The sequence below is a fragment of the Solea solea genome, chromosome 15, assembly GCF_958295425.1.
Source record: "Solea solea chromosome 15, fSolSol10.1, whole genome shotgun sequence".
NCBI classification, from domain to species: domain Eukaryota; kingdom Metazoa; phylum Chordata; class Actinopteri; order Pleuronectiformes; family Soleidae; genus Solea; species Solea solea.
Genome location: NC_081148.1, coordinates 7307220 through 7330245, shown reverse-complemented (window position 1 = coordinate 7330245; position 23026 = coordinate 7307220). Strand labels below are relative to the sequence as shown.

General features: G+C 41.0%; 1 protein-coding gene across 1 annotated transcript in view; it reads left to right on the top strand.

Annotated features, from left to right (window-relative positions):
- The first annotated feature begins 261 nt into the window (after positions 1 to 261).
- camk2g2 (calcium/calmodulin-dependent protein kinase (CaM kinase) II gamma 2) overlaps positions 262 to 23026 on the top strand; it is a 56416-nt gene continuing 33651 nt past the window's right edge. Inside the window, exons 1-2 of the mRNA XM_058651224.1 lie at positions 262 to 433; positions 3755 to 3849. Coding sequence (XP_058507207.1) covers positions 369 to 433; positions 3755 to 3849 — 160 coding nt within the window. The 5' untranslated portion in view covers positions 262 to 368. The remainder of the gene's footprint in view (positions 434 to 3754; positions 3850 to 23026) is intronic.

The following is a 23026-nucleotide window of genomic DNA, read 5'->3' as shown; positions in this document are numbered from 1 at the left end:
CGAAGTAATATTATAAAAAGTGACTTCAACTTCTACCAAAGTCATTTTCTGGTACCATACTTGTACTTTTACTCAAACATCCCTTTAAGGTACTTTATACAAGCCTGATCATTCACTTTCCGCACTGAGGACGAATGCTGTTGTTGGGTGCTATTTTTCAAGCGTAGTGTGACATCTTGTCTGTAGTGGATCTCTGTTACTACAGATCTCTCGCTCTCTCTCTGTCTCTCTCTCTCTCTCTCTCCCCCCCCTCTCTTCTCTTCTCTCAGTCTCTGCACGAGCAAACACACTCCTTCCGAAAACCTGTGCGAGGCGGCCGCTGCAGCGCGAGGCGATTCCCCCCCTGCGTCCCCGTCACTTCAGTCAACATGGCTACAGTGGTGACCTCGACCAGATTCACTGATGAGTATCAGCTGTACGAGGAACTGGGAAAGTAAGCGCGACCGTCCACACACACACACACACACACATATATGCTGCTGTTGCATTCACTCCGTGTTTGTATGTGTGTGTGTGTGCGCACGTTTTTTCCTCTGCTGCTGCTGCTTCTGCCATTGTGCGCGTTTACCTCAGTGTTGACACAGCAGCAGCAGCAGCAGAGGGTGTGAGGGTCTGACAGCCAGGCTGTTTAATCCCATACGTGCATGCATGCATGCGTGTTTGTGTGAGTGAGTGAGTGAATGTGTGTGAGACACTGAACTTGTATGTCCGTGGATCTGCAGCAGGCTGCACGCGTCGAAAAACTCGTCTGCATGTCGCCGTTGCTCGGTGGCTTCTCCAGGCTCGTGTTCAGTCGTTCAGGCTCTGCTGTGTGCAACACCGCAGCGGCTACTGTATCTGTCACAATCCACATCCTCACGGAAAACACACGCACACACACACACACACACACACACACACACACACACACACACACACACACACACGCACGCAGACAGACAGACAGACAGAGATGAAGAAAAAGGGGGCTTTTGCTGCAGTCAGTGAGGCGGCTGCTCATTTTGGTTTTTGCGCACTACTTCTCTGTTTAGGCTCGAGGACACATTAGAGTGTGTATCCTGGCTGCAAAGCTGCTCTGTAACATTTAATATCTGCATGTGCGTGGATATTAGAAGTTGATTATACATTTACAGCTGAACTGCCAAAAAGGATGATGCCAGACTGAGGAAGACACAGTTAGACACAGTCAGTTCTTCCCAACAACAATTATTACCACTCTTATTCATTTGCAAAATGAGGGGAGCTCAATATATATATGTATATGTGTGTAAATATATATATATATATATATATATATATATATCGATAGATAGTATTCTTAAAAAAACATGTCAGGATAAATTTATTTAATCCTCCCCCCTCTCCAGTGATCACAAGTTGATTTACTACAAATTGCTTCTTATATACAAATGTGCAAAAAAGAGAGACAGAAAAACACCTATTTACTTATATATATATATATATATATATATATATATATATATATGTATATATAAACAAAATAAATAGTATGTGCTCTAAAAAAAAAGGTGGTGTAAAGAGGTGTAAAGTAAATAGATAATCTGAGATCCATCATAGCTCTTCCTCCTCCCTGAACCTGGCGAAAACCACGAGTGTCATGAATAAACAAATATAAAACTCACATCATATGATATACATAAATTCCTGCGTTAAAAGCAGTGGTTAAAAGCACATCATTGCAATGTTAATGCATTTCATAAACAAACGTAATTGTTTTGAATGCTTTACCTCAGACCTGTGAAAGGTTTCACATTTTTCTACTCAAAGAAGTTTAAAACCTTAAATAGGAACTTAAAATTTCACTGGAATGATAAAAGTAAATCGTTAATTATCTGACATTACTAAGATTATTATAAATATCTTTCTGGACCTATATCACCTAACCCTAAATCTACCTTTCCTGTATGTGTGGGACACAAACTGTGGACAATCTCAGGAGAACTGGACCCAGACGTTCTCCACAGTTTGCCGTTTACACATGACAAATTCAGACAGTTTGGGTCAGATGTGTTCACAAGAGCAGGGGAATGTTTGGAGCATCCAGGCGAGGCTGTGGTGGTGGTGGTGGTGGAGCCTGGGTCGTGAGTGCATGAAGGCAGAACACTCATCCCCATGCGCTCTGTGAATTATCAGCAGCGTCTGCTGCTGCGTCCTCACATGAGCTCGCGCCGACATTATCCGGGAGATTCGATTAAGAGCCTGGCAGGAGAACTTTTTTACAGATTCTGTGGAGCGACTTTTGTAGGAAATTTGCAATCTGGCATAATAGTCCCTCTGGACAATCAGCGGAAAATATGCTTCAGACTACGGTGACATGTTTAAAAAAAAAAAGAAGCTTCACTTGCTTAATGTGAGTTCTTCCCCCCTGTGAGCTCATGACTGGGTGACAGTGAAACAAGTCCTCTCCTCCTCTGTCACGCACCAGTAACCGCGACCTCTATCTCACATCTCGTACACAGAATATCAGACTGCTTTAATTATGCATGTGACTTCCTTGCATTCGTCTCTTAAGGTGTGTGATTCATGGCCTCAGTGTGGGCATGTACTCGCTCCCTGTGATACACTAGTGTGGCGCGGTCACAGGGCACTAATTCAATAGCAATATGATATAATTCCCTTCATTCGTAACATAACAAAGGTTCAGTGATATCAAAATAGTATCTCAAGTATCCTATTGGAGCCAATTTGGTCATTGTTTTTTAACTAATCAGAGAATGGCAATCACTCTGGTTGGCTGTCAGCTACTTCTTCATTTGGGGTGGACTTAATTAAAATGAACAATAATAATGATAATTTAATACAGTGCCTTCTCAGATTGACTCTTGTTTGCTGTGTCCTCTCTGCCCTGAGCACGCACACACGCACACACGCACACACGCACACACGCACTAAAGATGCAAAGATTCTCCAGTCTCAAACCATCTGTTTAACTAATACTTGTAAGTAATACCTCGTTCCTCATGTTCCTTACATGTTGAATGACAAAATAAATCTCTGTCTCTTACCGCTGTGATACCTGCAGCTTCACAGCGGCCGCAAAGACAGATGACAGTGGAGTGTGTTCTTCTTCCTTCTCTAAACTTAAGTCAGGAATATGATTGATCTCACTTACAGTGACCGTATTTAAAAAGAAAACGGTGCACTGTTGTCTCAGACTGGGACGTCAGATGTGTGTATTGTTTCTGTCTTTAGCAAGAGTTTTTTTGTCTGTTTAACAATGTGATAATTATTGCTGTAAAGCTCCGGACGTCATGTGACTCGGGTTGCTCGCAGTGCCAGTTTCCAGCTGTAACAGAACAGTTCGCCGTGCGCTTTAAAAACCCTGCGGAGAGCGAGCAATACATCACAGAACCAGACAGACTGAGTGACTCCCCTTAACTGCCGACTGGGAAGCTGCAAATCACGCCATGATTCACAACGATACCTGATATGAAGTGATCACAATACAAGTGGAATTCCGTCGCCTGTGGGTTTCCACCTTCTGTGTGTTTCATAGCCGTGAGCCACCTCTGCTGTCCTCAGGATCTCTGGTGGTCTCTCATGAGACTGTCCCTGACTGTATCAGCATCCTGCCACACAACAGCTATCTGAGCAAAGTTTCCTGCCAAATGGTGTTGCTGTGGTCGCGTGACGCCAGCCACTGGAGCTCGATTTCTTTTGAAAGTGTTTATCATGATAACCCTTTAGCCCTTTAGAAGTTGTCTCACACGTCCTGTCGTTTCTTCTGCTGCAGAGGTGCCTTCTCGATCGTTCGGCGATGTGTCAAGAAGTCCACCGGTCAGGAGTATGCTGCCAAAATAATCAACACAAAAAAGCTCTCAGCCAGAGGTACGTGCAGTGGATATACTCTGTTGTGTTGTGTTGTGTTGTGTTGTGTTGTGTTGTGTTGTAGGGGGCCGCTGTAGCTGCTCCGTGGAGTCAGCTCAGCTGCAGGCGTGTTAGATGATTCCCTTAAGAGCAGTGAGTCGGGCGCTCTGTCTCGTCCATGTCAGTGGAGATTCCTGAAAAGCTGGAGGTCACGTGGCAGAGCTGCGTGTGATTTTCAGTAGGCCTTGGTGATCGTCTGCAACCATTTTTGGTTTTGGTATGATGATGATGATGATGCCAGACTGAGGAAGACACAGATAGACACAGTCAGTTCTTCCCAACAACAATTATTACCACTCTTATTCATTGCAAAATAAGGGGAGCTTAATATATATGTATATGTGTGTAAATAAATATATGTATATGTATATGTATATATACATGTGTATATACAGTGTATATATATATATATATATATATATATATATATATATATATATATACATATACTGTATGTATGTATATGTATATATATATACATATATAGATAGTATTCTTAAAAAAAGATGTCAGAGTAAATTTATTTAATCCTCCCCCTTCTCCAGTGATCACAAGTTGATTTACTACAAATTGCTTCTTATTACAAATGTGCAAACCCCCACCCCCCAAAAAAAGAGAGACAGAAAAACACCTATTTACTTATATATAAACAAAATAAATAATATGTGCTCTGAAAAAAAAGAAGGTGTAAAGTAAATAAATAATCTGAGATCCATCATAGCTCTTCCTCCTCCCTGAACCTGTTGAAAACCACGAGTGTCATGAATAAACAAATATAAAACTCACATCATATGATATACATAAATTCCTGCGTTAAAAGCAGTGGTTAAAAGCACATCATTGCAATGTAAATGCATTTCATAAACAAACAGAATTGTTTTGAATGCTTTACCTCAGACCTGTGATCTCACAAAGGGCTGCATGTGCACGTTTCACAGCAGCTCGTTCTGAATCAGATAAGAGATATTTTGGGCTTAACATAACAGATTTTTATGGCTTTGGCCGTGGTTTGTGTTGGTTATTCACACGGTGTACTCTCACAGTTTACTGCCGACATCTGGGAACACAACAGTAGAGCTTCACCTACAATGGTCAAATCACAGGGGTGTAGATTTTCTGGCCAAATCATCCTATAGAGCCATGGTTCTCAACCTGGGGTGCCAGAGATCACATGGTGGGGGCACAGAGCTTTGGATAATCAGAATGTGGTATCACCCAAATTTAAAACCCATTTTTTGGTCCAAATTTAAATGTATTAAGGCATTTTTTAGCGAAACTTTTTAGCGAAGTCTGCGACTTCTGAACGTCTGTCACCATTACTGTGTAAGCAAGTCTCAACAGGTTAGTTAGTGGCATTCCTGTTGTCAGCATCCGTAGAAAAATATCATGTCTGAGAAACGTAAAAGTACAGAAAAGAAAACCTCAAGACAAGGTTTGGATTTAAAAGAAACGCAGGACAGTTTTTATCCATATATGGTGTGAGAATTGGAACAAAAACCTACAACTGCTGTTTATTTTTGCATTTAAACATTTGTAATTATTCACTTTATTCCTTTGGTGTGTGTGTGTGTGTGTGTGTGTGGGTTCAGGGTTGGGGGGAGTAGTAAAAAGTCAAGTAAAAAAGGTTGGGAACCACTGCTATAGAGCAACAGACAAGGACTCCATGTCAACGACAGGATTGTCAAACATGGTTGATATTTTTCAGGGAGATCAGATTCAGTGATTTAGTAAAGGGCAGCAGTGGTGACAGTAAGTGCGGCTGAAGCTAGGCTTACACTTATTACTTATAAATGCTATGTCCTCTAAATAGAAACTACAGATAACAATGATTCCACAGATCCACTAGATTTCCTTGCTGCCTATTACTGACATTTCAGGTTCTGTCAATGTTGTTTTATTGTTTAATCCTCAGTGAAAGTTAATCTGGATAAAGTCGTGACAGATCAGCAAATTGCTTATGTGTGCGGACTTGTTGGCCTTTTGTTGTAGTGAGTCACACTGACGTGTCCCCAGATCTCAGGTGTTACTGTGGCGAGTACGAACACAACTAACTGCCAGTGTTGCGTTCAAGTTCAGCCCGCTCTGTGTGCAAGTGTGTGTTCACATGCAGCAACATACGGTGAAATAATCACCACCTGGTGTGTTTGTGGCAGGATTTGTTGTCATTATTCATCATTAGTCTGCCTGTTGCGCTCTGTCTGTCTCTTATTGTTTCTTCAGAATCCAGACATGTCTTTCTGTTGATTGCTTTGATTGTCACATTTTAGGTTTCAATCGGCTCTTTTTCTGTCTCTTCTTTGTGTCTTTGTGTTTGAGCATCTGTGTGTGCGTGTGCGTGTGCGTGTGTGTGTGTGCGTGTGTTGCAGACTGTGTATTTGCTGTTGCATGTTTGTCAAAGTAAGCGTCAGACAAGGCCAGCTAAAGGTTGAGATGATGTGAACTTCAGATCAGTGCCAGATCTGGACCGATGGGGCGTTCTGTCGCTCTCTCTCTCTCCTTCTGTCGCTCTCTCTCAAACACATCCTCCCTGGTCACATTCCTCTTTTTTGTGTTGTTTGTTCCTTTTTTCCCGTCTCTGTAAACAAAAGTTTGATGATAAGAAAAGATCTTAAAAACCTTGATCACGTGTGTGTTGTGTTGTGTTGTGTTGTGTTGGCAGTGGTCTGCGCTGCAATGTTATCACTGTATGTGGCTGCTCTTTTCTTACTTATGAGAGACAGACACACACACACACACAGTAACGCTGCATAAAGGACTCCACAGTGCGATATTGTGTCAGTAATTTGGCTCTGCGTCGTTAGTGAAGTCCCCACATCTATGCTGATTGAGATGGACTCTGATTGCTGGAGGCTGTGTGTAATTTCTTGTCTCTTTTTCGAGAGCTGGTAATAGTGTTTAACGGTAGTATGTCGGTGACAGGGTTTTGGCTCCATTGTGTTTACTATAATTCCCTTAACTGTCACCTTTTGTCCTTTTCTTATTTATTGACGAGGGGGAAATCGAAATGCTTCCACACGTTAGGTTTTAAAATGTCCACATTTTAAAAATCTTCGTTTTTCTGTCTCTCTCCAACAACAAACACTAGTGCCACACACAGAGACAAACAAGCATTCACTCTCACATTCACACCTATGCTCAATTTAGAGGGACCAATTTACCTAATCCTCATATTGCATGTTTTTGGACTGTGGGAGGAAGCTGGAGAACCTGGAGAAAACCCACACACACATGGGGAGAACATGCAAACTCCATGCAGAGAGACCCTTGTTCCAACCAGGGCTCGAATCTGGTTCTTGCAAAGGCAAGAGTGCTAACCACGCCCCCTGATGTTTGTTGTTGTTGTCAGATTATTGTTGTTCTTGAAAACACACCTGGTAAACACGAGCCCTAAATTGTTCCTTTGGTCCAAAAATGCAAGAAGCTGCAAATACTGTTGTTCACATGATAAGCGATGGTGACTGTGTGGCATCAGTTTACAGAAGTAGATAATGATAATTATTGTTAGCCGGAGGCAACAGTAACTATCTGATTTTAAAAAAATGGGTGGGAAGCAGAAGTTCAGAGGGGAAGCAAGTGACTCTGTCGGTTCATGTTGCTTTTACTTGAGCGGTGAGGAGCTCCCACATCCTGCTGTGCTCTCTCTGATGAGAGGAGGAGATCGAGTGGTCTCCTCTCTGTGGTTTTTGAACTATGAACTATGACTATGAAAAGTCGTTGATTAAACTTTCAGAAATGCAATAAGAGAAGGATTAGATGAAGTTTCATGTCTCTTCAGACAGACGTTTGAGTAGAGTAGCTGATCTCACCCATCAATGGAATAGGTTTCCATTGATAGTTGTGTCTTTTCAAGAGATATTTTGTCTAATTTCTTGCCTTCTTAACTTGTTTGAGACGATGAGTTTTGTCATACATAGAAAGAGTTGGTATACAGTTGTTTACAGTCAATGTTTTTGCTATTGTTCTCCGTAAAGAGACATGACAGTCCGTCACTACTTAAAGACATCATTTCAAGATCTTTGACTGTATCTTCAAGTGCAGTTGTGAAACTATGATGAAACCGATGACTGTCCCAAGACCAAGAATGACCTCTGCTGCACAGGATAAGTTCGTTGAAGATTTGCAATTTTTGGTTCCACCTTGTACATAATTATGTCGTGTTTCCACCGAGCACGTTTGTAAATTGTCTCTACATGGTTTACTACATTAAGTGGCCAATTGTCCTCATTAAGTCAGCATCATTGCTTATTTGAAAGTCACAGATGAAAAACACAAAATGGGAAGTACAGTATGAAAACAACAAAAGCACTGAATGACCTTAATATGTCACAAAATGGCCACAAAGACACACAAAGCAACTACAAAGAGACACAAAATGACTACAGAGGATTTCAGTAATTCTACAAAGGGCCTTTGAGCCTGGGGTCCATTTTCTTATCCATTCAAAACATAGGTCTTTATTTATAAAATTGTCACTATACGATAAGAGAAACTTGTATTTGCCCTGTTGTATTGTAGTGTGAACGGCAGGATTCACTCGCTCACTGCATGAATGAATGAGACGGCACTGATGGAGGTGTTTTTGTTGCCTCTTATTCTTCTGTTGTATTATTTCTGGGATTTGGTAAAGTCTGGCTTTAGTCAGACAAACTGTTATTTGTTGTTTTTACAAATATCATGTGAACGTTCTGAGCGAGTCTTGAGTGTGAGATGGAGATAGGAGAACGCTCAAACATCCAGCTTGATTATGCATTGTCATTTTTAGCTGCAATTATGTATCACGTGCAGTGTCAAGCTGTAAAGTGAGTATATTTTTACACTGTTATTAGGTAAGGCCTTGTGATGACAGAGGAAGAGGAGGAGGAGGAGGAGGAGAGAATGAGGGGCTGGCAGCACTTGTCTTGTCCCACTGTTAAATTATTGAGGTGCAAGGCTGCTCTGCTCTCACTGAGCATGGACAAGAGTGAAGTGGACCCTCACTCTCCCTTTCTTTGCTTTCATGCGTCTCATTTTTCGCTCAGCCGCTGCTCTTTTCTCTCTCCTTCTCTCTTTCTCTCTCTCTCTCTCTCTCCTGTCTAGTCTTTTCCTCTTGTGTGTAAAAGGCTGCCGCGTCGCAGGCGTCGACGTGTGTGGATGTGCTTTCAGACGTTTGGTGGTCTTCTTGTGCACTGGCTGGAGGCTGATTGGCGAAGGGCAGCTAAACGTAGCAGCACAGCGCGGTGAATGTTTAATGGGCACAACTGTGAATATTTAATGAGAGGGAGAGAGGGAGAGTCATATATGGAAAAGGGAAAGCTGGAGATCTCTCTCTCTCTCTCTCTCTCTCTCTCAGGGTTATATGCTCCAGAGCAACACAGTGCAGTGTGTCTGTCATCGCACAACATGCAAACCTTCTCTTCTTATCAAGGCTTTTATGGTGTGTGTGTTCCAGGTATTACTCATGTTGCGAGGACCTAAATCTCTTTACATTATGGGGACTTGTATTCGTTAGATTATTAGGTGAAGACTAGGATGAGATTAAGGTTAAGGAAAATGTTTGATTGTGATGTCTATTGTTACCTTTTCTGGCATAAACATTGGCCAAATCCTGGTCCTAATGAGGCAGATCCTCATTTCGTACTTAGTTTTGATGTGAATTGTGGTTATGGTTAAGTTTTTAGTTAGGCTGTCTGAAAAACTGCTTAAAGTAAAATGAAGGCATTTCCGGCAAGTCCGGCCCGTGGGCCAATCTCGACCCTTGATCAGATTTTGTACGACGGGCTGGGACAGAAAACGGGCCTCGGTCACGTGTCATCCCCATTAGCTCAGTAATTAACCCAGCCGTGACAGACGTGTTATTTCTGACTCCAGATGTGAAAGAAAGGCAGATTTTTTTTTCATTTGTTCACTCCTGTGTGGCTACTATAAAAATAAAATGTTCAGTGTGACCAAGACTCTTCTCCTGCCCCATTCACCTTCCCTCTGTTTCTCTTTCATCTATCCATCATCACCTCCACCCTCTGTCCGGAGCATATGGCGTCACGTAGGAGCCAACGAGAAGGAAAGTTTTCCATATAGCCACATAGCACTGAACATAGGAAGGGGATAGTGATGTAAGAAAAGGTAAAAATAAATTCCACTGCGTATCCAGATTGCTTGCTTTGTCTGAAACTTTAATACACTCTGTGTAACGTCACAGTTGCTGATTAAGCTTTTCTCGTTTTAGCTGTTAAAAATAGAGAAAACTAGTGTAGCTGTAGCTGAGACCGAGTCTTTTTGTCAAGACCACTTGTGATGGTCTTCTTCTTGGTCATTTGCGACGTGGGATTTCACATCAAGACTGATCAAGTTCACAGCTTACTTATTTACACACAGGTTTGTGCAGCCATTTATTTATATATAGGCTAAACAAAAGAAAAGTAACCCTAACCTTAACCTATTAAGACACAATTCAATTCAATTCTTCATCCTAAACTTAACCAGTTCCTCATAAATAAGGTTCTGCCTCATCAGGACCCGGTTTTGGTCTCCAGGAGGACGACTGGTCCCGACAAGGCCAGTGTTCATGCCAGAGAAGCTGATAAAAAAGTGATAAATATAAGATAAGCACACATGGAGTCAGCTGTGAGACGGGTGCAGTAATTACAGTGTACATGTAAGTGATACCAGCAGTGAAGTAACACTGTTTTCTGAACAGAGAGGTTTTTATTGAGAGTATTTATTGCACAAGTTGCAAGACTGAGAAGACAATAAACAGGTACACGTGTGGGAGTGGCGTCCAGCAATTGTATTTGGCCGTGTGTGTGCGTGTGTGTGTGTGTGCGTGCGTGACAACTGGATCACGTAACGCCGACAATGCTTCTCCCTCTTTTGATTTTCTCTTGACGTTGTCAGCTGTCCCGCAGCAGTTTTACTGTATCATGTTTTACATGATGTACGTTTTATATCTATAGGGCAAAGAGGCAAGAGGAAAATACATGAGCCCCTTTTCCACCTATGGTCCCAGCTCGACCTGCTGTGGCACGGCACGGTTTGGTTGTGTTTCCATTACAATGTAGTACCTCCTCAACGTGGGCGGAGTCATCACTGCAACAGCTGCATGAAACTGCCGTGAATATTGAGATTTTAGACATTTCCCCGGTAATTGTTGGAGATTAACCCACGGTTTTAGGATTGAAATGTCTTTTTAACTGATCTACAGTTTGGCATTGTTCCGCTTGATTCTTGTATTGGACGTCTTGCTCATGCCTCTCTCTGTGACAGCACTGATCAGTGGCCGGCAGTCTGGCAACGCCATGCATTGCCAGAGCAGGTACTAAAAATGTACCAGGTACCATGTAGTGTCACTAGTGCCCGGTATATATCGGTATTTGATATCAATTATCGGCCCAGGCATCACTGACAATAGGCGTATTGTATATGGGCAAAATATCCAATATTGTGCGTCCCAAAAAATACAGAAAAGTCTTGTTCCAGCTATGGTTAAATTACCATCAAACCCTTTATGTAAAATTTAGGTGGCAATTTTGGCAGAAATGTAAATTATAACAATTATACTTAATTTTTTATAAGCTGATTGTAGGAATTGTGCTTTTTCATTATCCCGCAATAAGCCTTTTATATTTACATCAGGAGCTGGGTCAGCTGTTCTGTTTTTAGGTTTTTATAGCCCACAGTGGACAAACTAAACACATTTTGAATTTTAATACTAAGTGAAGGCTACAAAGGTTCTCTAACACACTTGGAAGAGAAGAGTGAGGTGAGAGATATTTAGCTTCACCAATAACCTTTACATGCTGTTCCTTTGAATTCTCTGTGATAATAACACATATATACAGTATATACTGACTGACTGATCGAAAAGTGTTTCTTTTCGACTATTGGATGAACGCCAGGGTAAAGTCTTTTGTCATGATGTCAAATAAGCACCTCGTTTCCATGGTAACAGCCACCTTTCACAGATCCTGCCCCGTCACACCTGACAGCCCTGATTGCATTAACATGGTCACCATAATCAGCGGGTGTCTTGTACAGTGAATAGCGTGTCTGAGGAACTCAGGGATTCACAACTGTCACTCAGACAAACGAGTGTTTTTAAAATCAAGTAACTTTCATTAGCCGTCCACAACCTCCCCCATGAAGAGTCTCTTTAGATGATTGTAATGAAGTATGGCTGTAATTTGAAATAGTTTACACCAAAGTAAATGGAATCTAAAATACTGGCATCATTCTTCTTATACTATCAGTCATTGGTGAGATCAGTGATCTATTTCAGAGGGAGTGAGTTGTCCATCGTTTGAATTATTTATTCAACCATCAAAATAGTTGTTAGTTGACTAATTTGTTTATTCTTTCAAACTTGTAGTCATCAGAGTCATTTGTTGACATTTCCGATTTAACAGATTCTCCCCCCCTGAATCTACAGCATTACTCCTAATAATAATAGTCTCAATAATTAACCCTTTACAGCCCAACGATTGTCATGTGGGAAAGATTTTCCCTTTGAAGGAATATGCACTGGTGTGGTTAGCTCTGGCAGTCTGAGTTGTCGTGACATAAGTTAATGTAGTGGGCCTGACACTGAAAAGTGTTTCTGTTAACAACCTGTCAGTTTGCATATCTGATTTTTTTATTGGTGTCTGCTTTTGACTTTTTATTTTACAAAATGCAAATCAGGTGTGACCTTCACCAAACCAGGAAACCCAGCTCACAACCAAATTTGGCTCTTAATGCAAAGAAACACCCACAAGTAGACATAGTGCGTTCGCTGGCCCTTACCCTAACCCCTAACCCTTACCTTAACCCAATTCTAACACTAACACTAGTCTTAACCCTCAAAAAGTGCTTTTAAGACTTAAACGTCCCCACCGTGTGTTTTGGTCCTCACAAAGATATATACAAGAACAACATTTGTTCTCAATTTGGTTTTTATTATCTCAATTTACATGTAGGCTTTTTCTTGCATAAGGCTGGTCTTTTCCCAAGAGGAGCATGTTTGTCCAGTTACAAACCCTCACGCCCAGTTGTTCTCCCTTCTGTTTGATGCCTTTTCACTGATGTCATGGCTTCACGTCGACAATAAACACCTGCCTGCAGGCTATTGACGAGGTTACAATTATTAGCTTATCCCTCCTGAAAGCTGCTCTGCAGCTCCAACAACTGTTTGTAGTATCTCAAATTCAGTTGACTTATGTTGCTTGATTGGAGTGTGCGCTCCCGGTGACTTAGCCACCACCTGCACAGTTTGCGTGTGCATAGCGCGTGTGTGTGTGTGTGTTTGTGTCCGCTCTATGGTTACAAACAAAACAGCCTTTTCATTGTTGAAGTCCTGCTTAAATAAAAGGTCTCATTCAGGACGTTTTGCCCTGACACAGTTTTGTGAGTTGTGTGTAATGGTGCAGGTTTTGTGAAGACTTCACTGAAATGCTGTATAACCTTCACTTGACATCATTGTAATATTTTTTTTCTGTTATAATCTCTAATTCTTTAATAAGCCATCAGCATAATGTAAACCAAGTGATCAGAGAGAGCAAACAACACTTGTGTTTCACATCCTTTGCTAATTCTAAGTCAGAGGAGCTTTTTGATGAATCTCGGGCCACTCACAGAGAGAAAGGGCTTCCTCCTATTGGCTGCTTTGGTACAAATACTTTGTACACAGGTGGAGTGATTGCTACTCTTGAAAGAGTCTAAAAGAGAGGCAGACAATAAAGGCCACATGTGTCAGGGTTGCTGCTGTTTTTCCAGTTTAGTGAAATGTGAAAGCAGGAGTGCTGTTTCAGTCATGTGACTTATACACGTCAAACCACAGTGCTCTTTCACTTTTATCAATAGGCCAAGTCTTCCACCTCAGTCTAGGGTAAAAAAAAAAAAAAGGAAAAGTATGTGATATATATTCTGTTTCCATTTACATTCTTTTATGCACTTATTGAATAAAAACAGGTCGACCCCCTTTAACACTGAGCGTATCGCAGACAACACTTTGCATTACGCGAGTTTGTGTGTCTTTCTGAAATCTGAGAAAGTCAAAACCAATATTATGGTCATTTCACTCGCGCTGTTGCAGGAAGCGGCGAATCAGCACCTTTGTCGCCACTGTCTCAAACAAATGTTATTTTAAATGTGTGTTATACTGTTCACAATTCAAATTTAACACGCAAAATGTGGTGGTCGTGTAAAAGTAGTCTTTTTTTCTAAATAAAGCTAAAGTTGTTAACATGCATTGAATGTAAATAACTGCCAGATATTGAAAGTTATTCTGGAAAGATGGGCATTTTCTGGCCCTTTTATAGTTAAGACATGCAAAAAAATAAAGGTCCAGAGACATTTTGATGCTTAAGTGTTAAAGGGTTAATGTCTGATCAGACCTTACTGGAGATCGTTCCACTAACTTCAACATAAATACGCTTCTCTTGAGATGAGAGACCATAAATGAGTCGAAAAACTGCTCCTTGATCTATCCGACTATCATGATTAGATGCATGAAACTATACTTTACCGTCTGCATGAAATGTTTCCTGTCTGGGAATAACCAAGAGAGGTGTGTGTGTGTGTGTGTGTGTGTGTGTGTGTGTGTGTGTGTGTGTGTGTGTGTGTGTGTGTGTGTGTGTGTGTGTGCGTGTGCGTGTGTGTGTGTGCCAGTGGAAGAGCCACTCATCAATGGATAGTTTTAACATAATGAGCATCAAGGCTTCACTCTGTCACGATCAAGGCTGAAAACCCAAGCTGTGTTATTTATATTATGCTGGAATACAGATGCCAATATTTGCCTGTAAATGTGATGAGTGTATATTTTATTGTTCTCATGCATATTTTTCCACACACACACACACATTCCCCTTGTGAGCGGCTCTTTTCACGATTGCAAAATCGACACCCAGTGTAAACAACGCTGTCATACCTCCGCTGTGATAGGACGGAGGAGTTATTGTTAAGAAAAGTGGTTTATTAACCATAATATACACAGAAATGAAAAGAGAAGGCCATTGATTGACATTGTCTTTTAATCTTTGTTTAAACATGCTTCCTAAATTAACCACAATGCAACTGTTGGAGATGAGGGTTTTTTTTCTTTTATTAGTGGTGAAGACTTCACCATCTTTTAAATGTTAAGTAAAGGCTTAAGGCAATAACTTTTCCCTCGTTTTGTTATCTTTTCATTTAATCCCATGAGCACAACATTCATATCATGGAGTTGTCCTTATTTCCTCATGCCGTAATGTTACTTTTTTAAGTAAAAAGGTCACAGCACACAGTACAGCAGAGATAACCGTAAGACACCGTGTATAGTTGCTGTTTATGTTTAAATGTGTTATTAGATTGTGGGGGATGCTCTGCTGTGTTTTCCTCTCTTCAAACTTTCACCAGCTTGACAGATTTGTGCTCTGAGCCGTTATTGTAAAAAAACAAAAACAAAAAAAACCACAAAACAATAAAACTAAGAACATTAGTTTGGGGTCAGTGGACAAAAATGATGATGAGATGATGATGCAGAACTAATACTTTGGATTTTCTCCGTGCAGATTTGATGGAAAAATGAAAACAGCAGCACAGACCAAAATACAAGACGAGGGAAGGGAATACATATCTCATTATTCCATTGTTTGATTATAAAAGTCAGTTGTTGTTATTTATTTGACCTGAATGGAGAATTTTCCTTTGTCTGATGTAGAAACATTTGGCACTAACTCTTATTATTATACTAACAAATGTGATAGATGCAACAATGGCCAAGTGGAAAAGGAACTTGGCTTGTAAATGGAGGGTTGCCAGTTTGAGTCCCCACCAGATCAAAGGGCTGGGGTACCTCTGAGCAAGGTACCAACCCCCATTGCTCCCTGGGAGTGCCACTCAGTGGCTGCCCACTGCTCCTAATTCTAGGAAGGTTAAATATAGAGAAAGAATTTCCCTCAGGGATTAATAAAGTAGTAGTAGAAGAAGAAGATAACGCTGTTGAATATCCATCTAGCATTTTTACTTGAAATGCTCATCCCTGTCTTTGACGGTGTCTGTGGTTCCAACAGGTTACATTGAGTAAATTGCTTTTAAGTCTCCTAACCTTTTTTAGCCACAGAATTATTATAATTAAAATGGTTCTGTTCTAATTTTCTCATGATAGACTTATTCATTGATCAGCTTTATAAAACTGTGTTGTAGTCAGAAGAGCTGATTATTGTCGATGGAAAACTGAATCCTCTCGACTGAGGAGCTGGAGCTAACTTCTATTTTCCTCTATGGTGCCAGAGTTCTTTCAGTCAAAGGTCAGGACCCCAGAATAACTTCATTCCTCTTCGATAACCTTCCTCTTACTGGAGAGTGTTCCAGCTGATGCTGCTTTCTTCCGCTCACAGTGGAAACACCCCCATAGTATTGAATTATAAAGAAGAGCATAAACCCACTGCTGCCTTTTCCCCACAGGCAGAAGTTTAAAGGAGGTAAAACTGCAGTAGCGTTTGTTATCCTGTTGTTCAGAGTGAACTTTTCGAACTAAACGCTCGTCGTGGGTCCTGGCGGGGACGCAGACTCTTTTCACAAGGCAGCGCAGCAACATGTTGTTAATGTCTCTCCCTGCAGGTCAGGGGAGGCCTGCTAAGGTCTGTTCAAGCTCCTTTTAATGGATCAACTTAACTCACCCATTGCGCCACACACCGTGAACCAAAGACTGTTTCCTTACGGATGCAGAACAGAGAGCATGATTGTGAAAGTGAGAGGGAAGAAGGATACACAGTGTGTCACTGCATGTTTCAGTTGAGTCACTCCAATATCTTCTCAGATGCCCACAAACGCGGATCCATTGTGCTCTCGTTTGAAAATAGAAATTTAAGAACTATGACTCAGCAAGTCCTCTTCCCATAATCACAAGTTTAACTTAATCTGCAGTGGGTTTCACAATGTGCATGCACGACGCGCTCAGAGCGAATTCCGGGGGCAGCAACACGGTCACAGTGAATTCAACTTGTGTGACAGTGTTCTGCAGAGGAGGTGGAAATAAAAGCTCTTTTTTATTTGGTAGCTGTGAAAATGTAGGAAGTGACCACCAGACACGGAGCTTAGACCTCAAAGGAGAACAGGAAGACAAAACTTTATTTATGGGTGTAGTCCTTGTACAGTTTGGGCCACGTTTCCCTCTAAAAAGCTCTCTTGAGATGAGTCGTTGGATTGTGTGGCTGCTAATAATGCATCTAGTGGTGGATCCATGTTTTGTTGCTTGGGAATGGAAGCACACATTTGTCAACCACATTCAAAATGGCATAGACAAAGTTCTGCCTTTCCAAATGTGGCTGGGGCTGGATGATACATCAATAACAGTATATATTGTGATATAATTGTCCTCAGTATTATGATGATAACAAATGTTCAGTGTGTAATACACTTACATTATTATTACTGTGACAGTTTGGCCTCAGGTTTTCAAATGATTTTGGTTGTTTTTTTGTTCATAAAAAAAAAAGTTTAAAACCACAATTAGCTCAGTTTTTCAACTTTCACCATATAACTTTATAATGCAGAGCTAAGAATGGTGGTGTATATCACTTACAGGGGATTAACATTGTTATTTAGTTGTAATCTGACTTGTGCAGTGTTGTGTGTGTGTGGAGTCCTTTCACTCATACATTGATGCAGCTGGATTTATCATGTTGCTTTTTAAACAGAAACCGTCAGGGTGAGGTCATTAAATTGTGACTGTTGCCTTTTTGCTTTGTAAGACTCAGCATTGGCCCACTGACAGCGGACTGACCTCGCTCAGTGACGAGGCATCAGACTGGAGTCACTTGTTGAACGAGAAGGAAATGATGGGAATGGAAAGAAAGAAATCAAATGAAATCATCGTCAGAGAATTCGCCTCGTCATTTTTTTTGTACGCTTCCATCTGTCGGCCTGTCGCTGTCTCTCACTTTCTGACTCATTTTGTCTTGGTGTCTGCTTGGCGATGCAGAGCTGGCCAGGTCAGTGTGATTCAGAGACGTAAGCCGGAGGAGGATTGGATCTATTTATAGTCTTGTCTGCTGTGGGCCACACTGACCCAAAGTCTGCTTTTCTTTCTGCCCGCATGTCGTTTTCTGACACACCGTCATTCAGTCGTCTCGTATCACTTGATCTTCCTTTCAACCCGTCTTACCCAGGGACACGGAGACCTTACCTTTGCTGCTTCCAGTGTTTGAACAAGCTTTCAGATCCTCAGACACACATACAGTATAATACTCGACGTGTCTTTATTCCTTTTCTTGGAATGTGCAAACACCTTAATTGGTCTATTTCCCAGTGGCGTCAAACACTGATCCCAGGAATGAGATAAAGTTTTTCTTTTTAGAAAAAGAAAGATACAGAAAAAGACCAAATATAAGTGATATATATACTTTATATTGTATGCTTTGGTGCTTATTATAGTGGGGATTTGTGGTCATGTACGTGGCTTCCATTAGTTGATGAGTACTGTATATGAGGTTTAGATGCGTTATTATGAATATACTCCAGCTTTCATTACAGACTGATATATTGTTTTTTTAAGAGCAGCTATTTGTTCTGTTGAGATATATTCAGTAAGTGAGTTGAGCCAGTGTGAGTAATATGGGAGGATATTTTTAGATTTCCACTTCTAAAAGACTACTTCCTTGGCAGTAGTAAGAGAAATGAAAAATGCATTTTTATTTATTTTTTTGACCTGATTGGACTGGTTTTGTGTATGAAATGTCAAAAATGATAAGTAATGCTCAACATATGATACTTATGCTCAAAGTACTGACTTAATTCCTTAAAAAGTCATGTGTCGGGGCATGAAAATATGTTGCTGGGAGGCCAGAGAGGATCTAGCTGTCACTGGACAACATGCTGGACAACATGCTGGACATGGAGGAAAACATACATGTTCAACCTCCACCAACAGTGCAAACCACTTTGTTTTGAAACCAGTAGAAGATTAATTTCTTGTAATTATCTACATGAGGCTTTGTTTTCATCCTAAACCTTGAAAACAATAGTACAGAGATATATTATTGTCAGCATATGCTGTGTCTCTGAATGGCCTTTATGCCCAGTGTTGATGACATTACACTAAACACTGGGCAGCCTGTCGTGGAGAAGCGGTTGTGTGCATTGGTTGTGGATAATCATGCTAATATGCAGCTCTGCTGAGGGAGCAGACCTTCATATTTGTTCCAATCAGATGATGGAGAAGAGCACATGGCAACCATGGTCTTTGTTGACTCAGGCTCTCCCCGAGGACAGGAGACACTAATGATTCAAAGACATATCGCGATAAGTCCAATAAAACTCATCATCATTGCACACTCATGAAAAGTTGGAATATGAAGTTTGATGTCCCAGTTTAGTTTGGTTATTATTGTACTGTCCTTTTTATTGTGAAAGCAATATGTCAAGAACTATTTGAGGACATCTCTTCAGATTTGGTGGTCAAAGGTCACTGTTTGTGTGTTGTCCACATGACCTCTCAGTAACAACTCCAGGTAATCAGTTCATGACCTGATCACACTTTGGTGCTTAAAGGTCAACGTCAGAGTGACAAATGTTGACGTTTTGATGTTGATGGTCAAAGGTGACTATTCCCTTGTGAACGCAATATGTGTGTGAGATATACCATAATCTGATCTCCCGCGTCGTGGCAACAATGTATTCCTTGAGCTATTTTTTCCACCTCTACATTTTATTTTACATTTTATTTTATTTGGCTGTGTGTTTATTAGTGCTGTGATTTGATTTACTCTTTGAGGGGTTTATGGTCATTTGTACGTGTAGTTCTGTTGAATTGCATTATTGCACACAGAGAGAGAGAGAGAGAGAGAGAGAGAGAGATGTTCATGTTGTTTCCTTATGGTTTCATCGAGCTTTGTTTGTTTCATTTAACCTGTGTATTTCCTGTATGCATTGAGGAATTTTAGTGAGGAAACCCTGAGCTTCTTAACCCTTTAACACAGAGCATATCGCTGTTATTATGCAATGGTTTGTGCTATCGGAAAAATTCCAGGGGTTTCTGAAAGCTGAGAAGTTGGTACTTTTACTTGCGCTGTTGCACGAAGGCGGCGAATCAGCGTCTTTGTCACCAGAGAGGAGAGAGTTGGAAAAGCACCTGTACATTTTGGACTAACAACTCAATGTTAATTTAAATATGTTTTGTACTTGATTTAAAATTGAACACGCAAAATCTGGTGTTCATGTGGGTTTTTCTTCATTTTAAATTGTTAATACACTATTTTAACATCCAGTAAACTGTAAAAAAAAAACAAAAAACAACTGCCAGATATTGACAGTTATTCTGGAAAAATACTCACAGGACATTTTCAGACATTTTGAGGCTTAGGTGTTAAAGGGTTAATGTACTATTTCTGCCTCTATATGAAAATCTAATACATGAAATTTGATGTTGAGGTTTTTAGGACCACTCTCTTCCAGTTTGAGCTGTTTTTATTCAAGGTTACATGGCTGTAGGGCTACATTCATGTATGGGTTTGAATGGCCGCCACCACCACATTTTCAAATCACTTTAATTCCATTAAGTCTGGGTTTACGGAAGAGTGTGGTTGTATGGAGAGCCTGCAGTTACCCTCCATGTTCCATGACACTGATCAGCCTCTTTCAAACAGTTTCTCTTGTTTCTAATCTTTTCTTTAGAATCCATCCCTCTGAAGCATGCACTTATTCTCTCATCGTCCTATTGAAATTCCTCACTTGGGCTTCTAGTGTTTTAAGAAGCCAGTTGCCTGCCAGAGCTGCCTGCCAGAGCTGCCTGCCAGAGCTGCCTGCCATCACAAGCATAATAATAATGCTGACATCTCAAGGCACGCATTGAAAAATGGCTGATCCAAAATCTAAGAATAAAAGCAGCCAAAATAGCCCCGTTTGACTCTGAGAAGAAGGTTCAGGAATGTCTTTTTTTTCCTCGTGTGGGAGAGATTTGAGCTTGTGTGTGTTTGTGAGGTCTGAAGGCCTGTGTGTTCATGTTTGTACTTGGACACTTGGAGGATAAAAGCGGCAGCTGATTGGCTTACTGTGTGGGTCAGAGGTGTGAGGTCAAACTGCTGTTTTATCCCTCACTGTATTGTTCTTGCAGGAGCTTGTTGGTGGTGAGGTCATGAGTTTTACAGGGACTTTACAGCTAGTTAGTGTCTTTCCTTAACTGATCATGAACATTAAGTATGGAAATACTATATGAAGGAGAATTGTCAAAAACCCTGTATAAAGGCTTGAGGATTGGCCTTCTCGTGTGAGCAGATTAAAGGAAAATAAGAGTTAAATTTCACAATCTAATCTGTAGCCACACTGTCCTTAACTTCTTCTTCTGCTAAATAAGTTAATGTTTGGTTGCTGTCCACCCTCTGCTGGTATAAATCATAATGAACGTGGCATGTGAGGTACAGGAAAATGACACACAAATCAAGTGGTTAATGAATTATTCCAGTTTAAATGAAATTCTAACTTCTTAATGACAGTGGACTGAATAATGAAAGGACTGTGGTCACAATCAGGACCACATTCTTCTCATTGTCATGTTGCAAATGCTTTGTTTGCACAGAAGACCACAAATTAAATAATCACCTTGTTGTCATGGATTCATTTGCTCGGTGTTTGCTGTGGAGGAAGCAAGTTCCTCTGCCAGGCTCTGGATTTGAACGAACCGAAACCTTCTCTAACCTCAGGTTTACCTCCACCCTCATAGGTGGGTTCTTGATGACATACAAGTTGAATAATTTCCCCTTTGACCGTGTCCCAGTGAGGGATCTCAGTTGACCATAACTAACCACCCCGGCTCAAAGTGAGGGAGTGGTTTCCTGCCACATCTGCAGAAACATGAAGTTCACCTACAATTTCTTGATGACCGTTTACTTTCCTAATCAATCAGCAACCATTATTTCCCTCTGCTGACTCATCAGGGTTCAACTTGTTTACTTTACATATTTTCCTCTGTCGTGACAGGTTTCAACTCCTCTCCTCTCCTCTCCTCTCCTCTCCTCTCCTCTCCTCTCCTCTCCTCTCCTCTCCTCTCCTCTCCTCTCCTCTCCTCTCCTCTCCTCTCCTCTCCTCTCCTCTCCTCTCCTCTCCTCTCCTCGCCTCTACTCTCCTCTCCAGCTCTCATTTCCAAAGATGCACGACATTTAGATAATTACTTCAGCACTAATTACGCCGATGTAGACATTTGCCACATTGTTTTCACTGTGGCATTTGTGCTTCTTTTAAAATGTAATTTGGCAGCCTGGTATGATCAATTTACTATTTTTTAGATTGTTTGTTTGTTGTATCTATTCAGTTAAGTACATATGACAGAAAAAAAAAACATCTAATCCTCACATTATCATCAGTTGGAACCAGCATCTTTAAAAGTTAATACAGTTGATGATCAATAGCTGCTTCTTCTTATTATTATTCATCTTATTGATGACTGAAATGTTGTTTTCTGCTTGGTGAGCGGGGCGCAATACTCCACCTGCTGGTGGGGTGGAAATTCAGTTGTCTCGGCGCACCCAACGCGCTCTTCGCGGTTCCAAACTCTGGGCTACACGTGCAGAAGTATACCAGGGCCTTTAGATGCGACTGTGTTTCTCTGTTATGCCTGATGCACACACATGTAAAAAACATGTGCTTTTACAAAAGAGGCTCATCCTTCCCCTCAGTCCATCAACATAAAGTTTACCTCTGACACTAAGACATGTCATCTAATGTATCTGTCTGTATCAGTCCTACTTCCTATCCGTCAGTCCTAAATGTACAGCTAAATGCACACACACACACACACACACACACACACACACTCTCTTGCCATTAGAATCATTAACTGGACACTGATTATATTAAGGCCAGACCCACAAGACTAATTTCAATTGAATAAAGCTTGTGCTCGTGAGTGTGTGTTTGTTCAGTATATACCTGCGTATTTGTGCAAGCTCTTGTCAGTTGACAGCCCTCGGCCTCCCAGCTCGTCTTTGCTTTGTCGCACCTTTATTCAATTTTATCTTTATATTGACAATATTTTTTCTGTCCCCTTCAGTTTAAGCCCTTTTGATTTCAGTTAGGACATGGCCGCTGTGTCGATTAAAGATGCTTTTGTCAATGCAGTCACAGTACAATGTGTAGTGAAACGCATTCACATCTGTACAAAAACATTTAATTACCTACAAATATTACATTTAACATTTCAAAGTATTTTATAGTA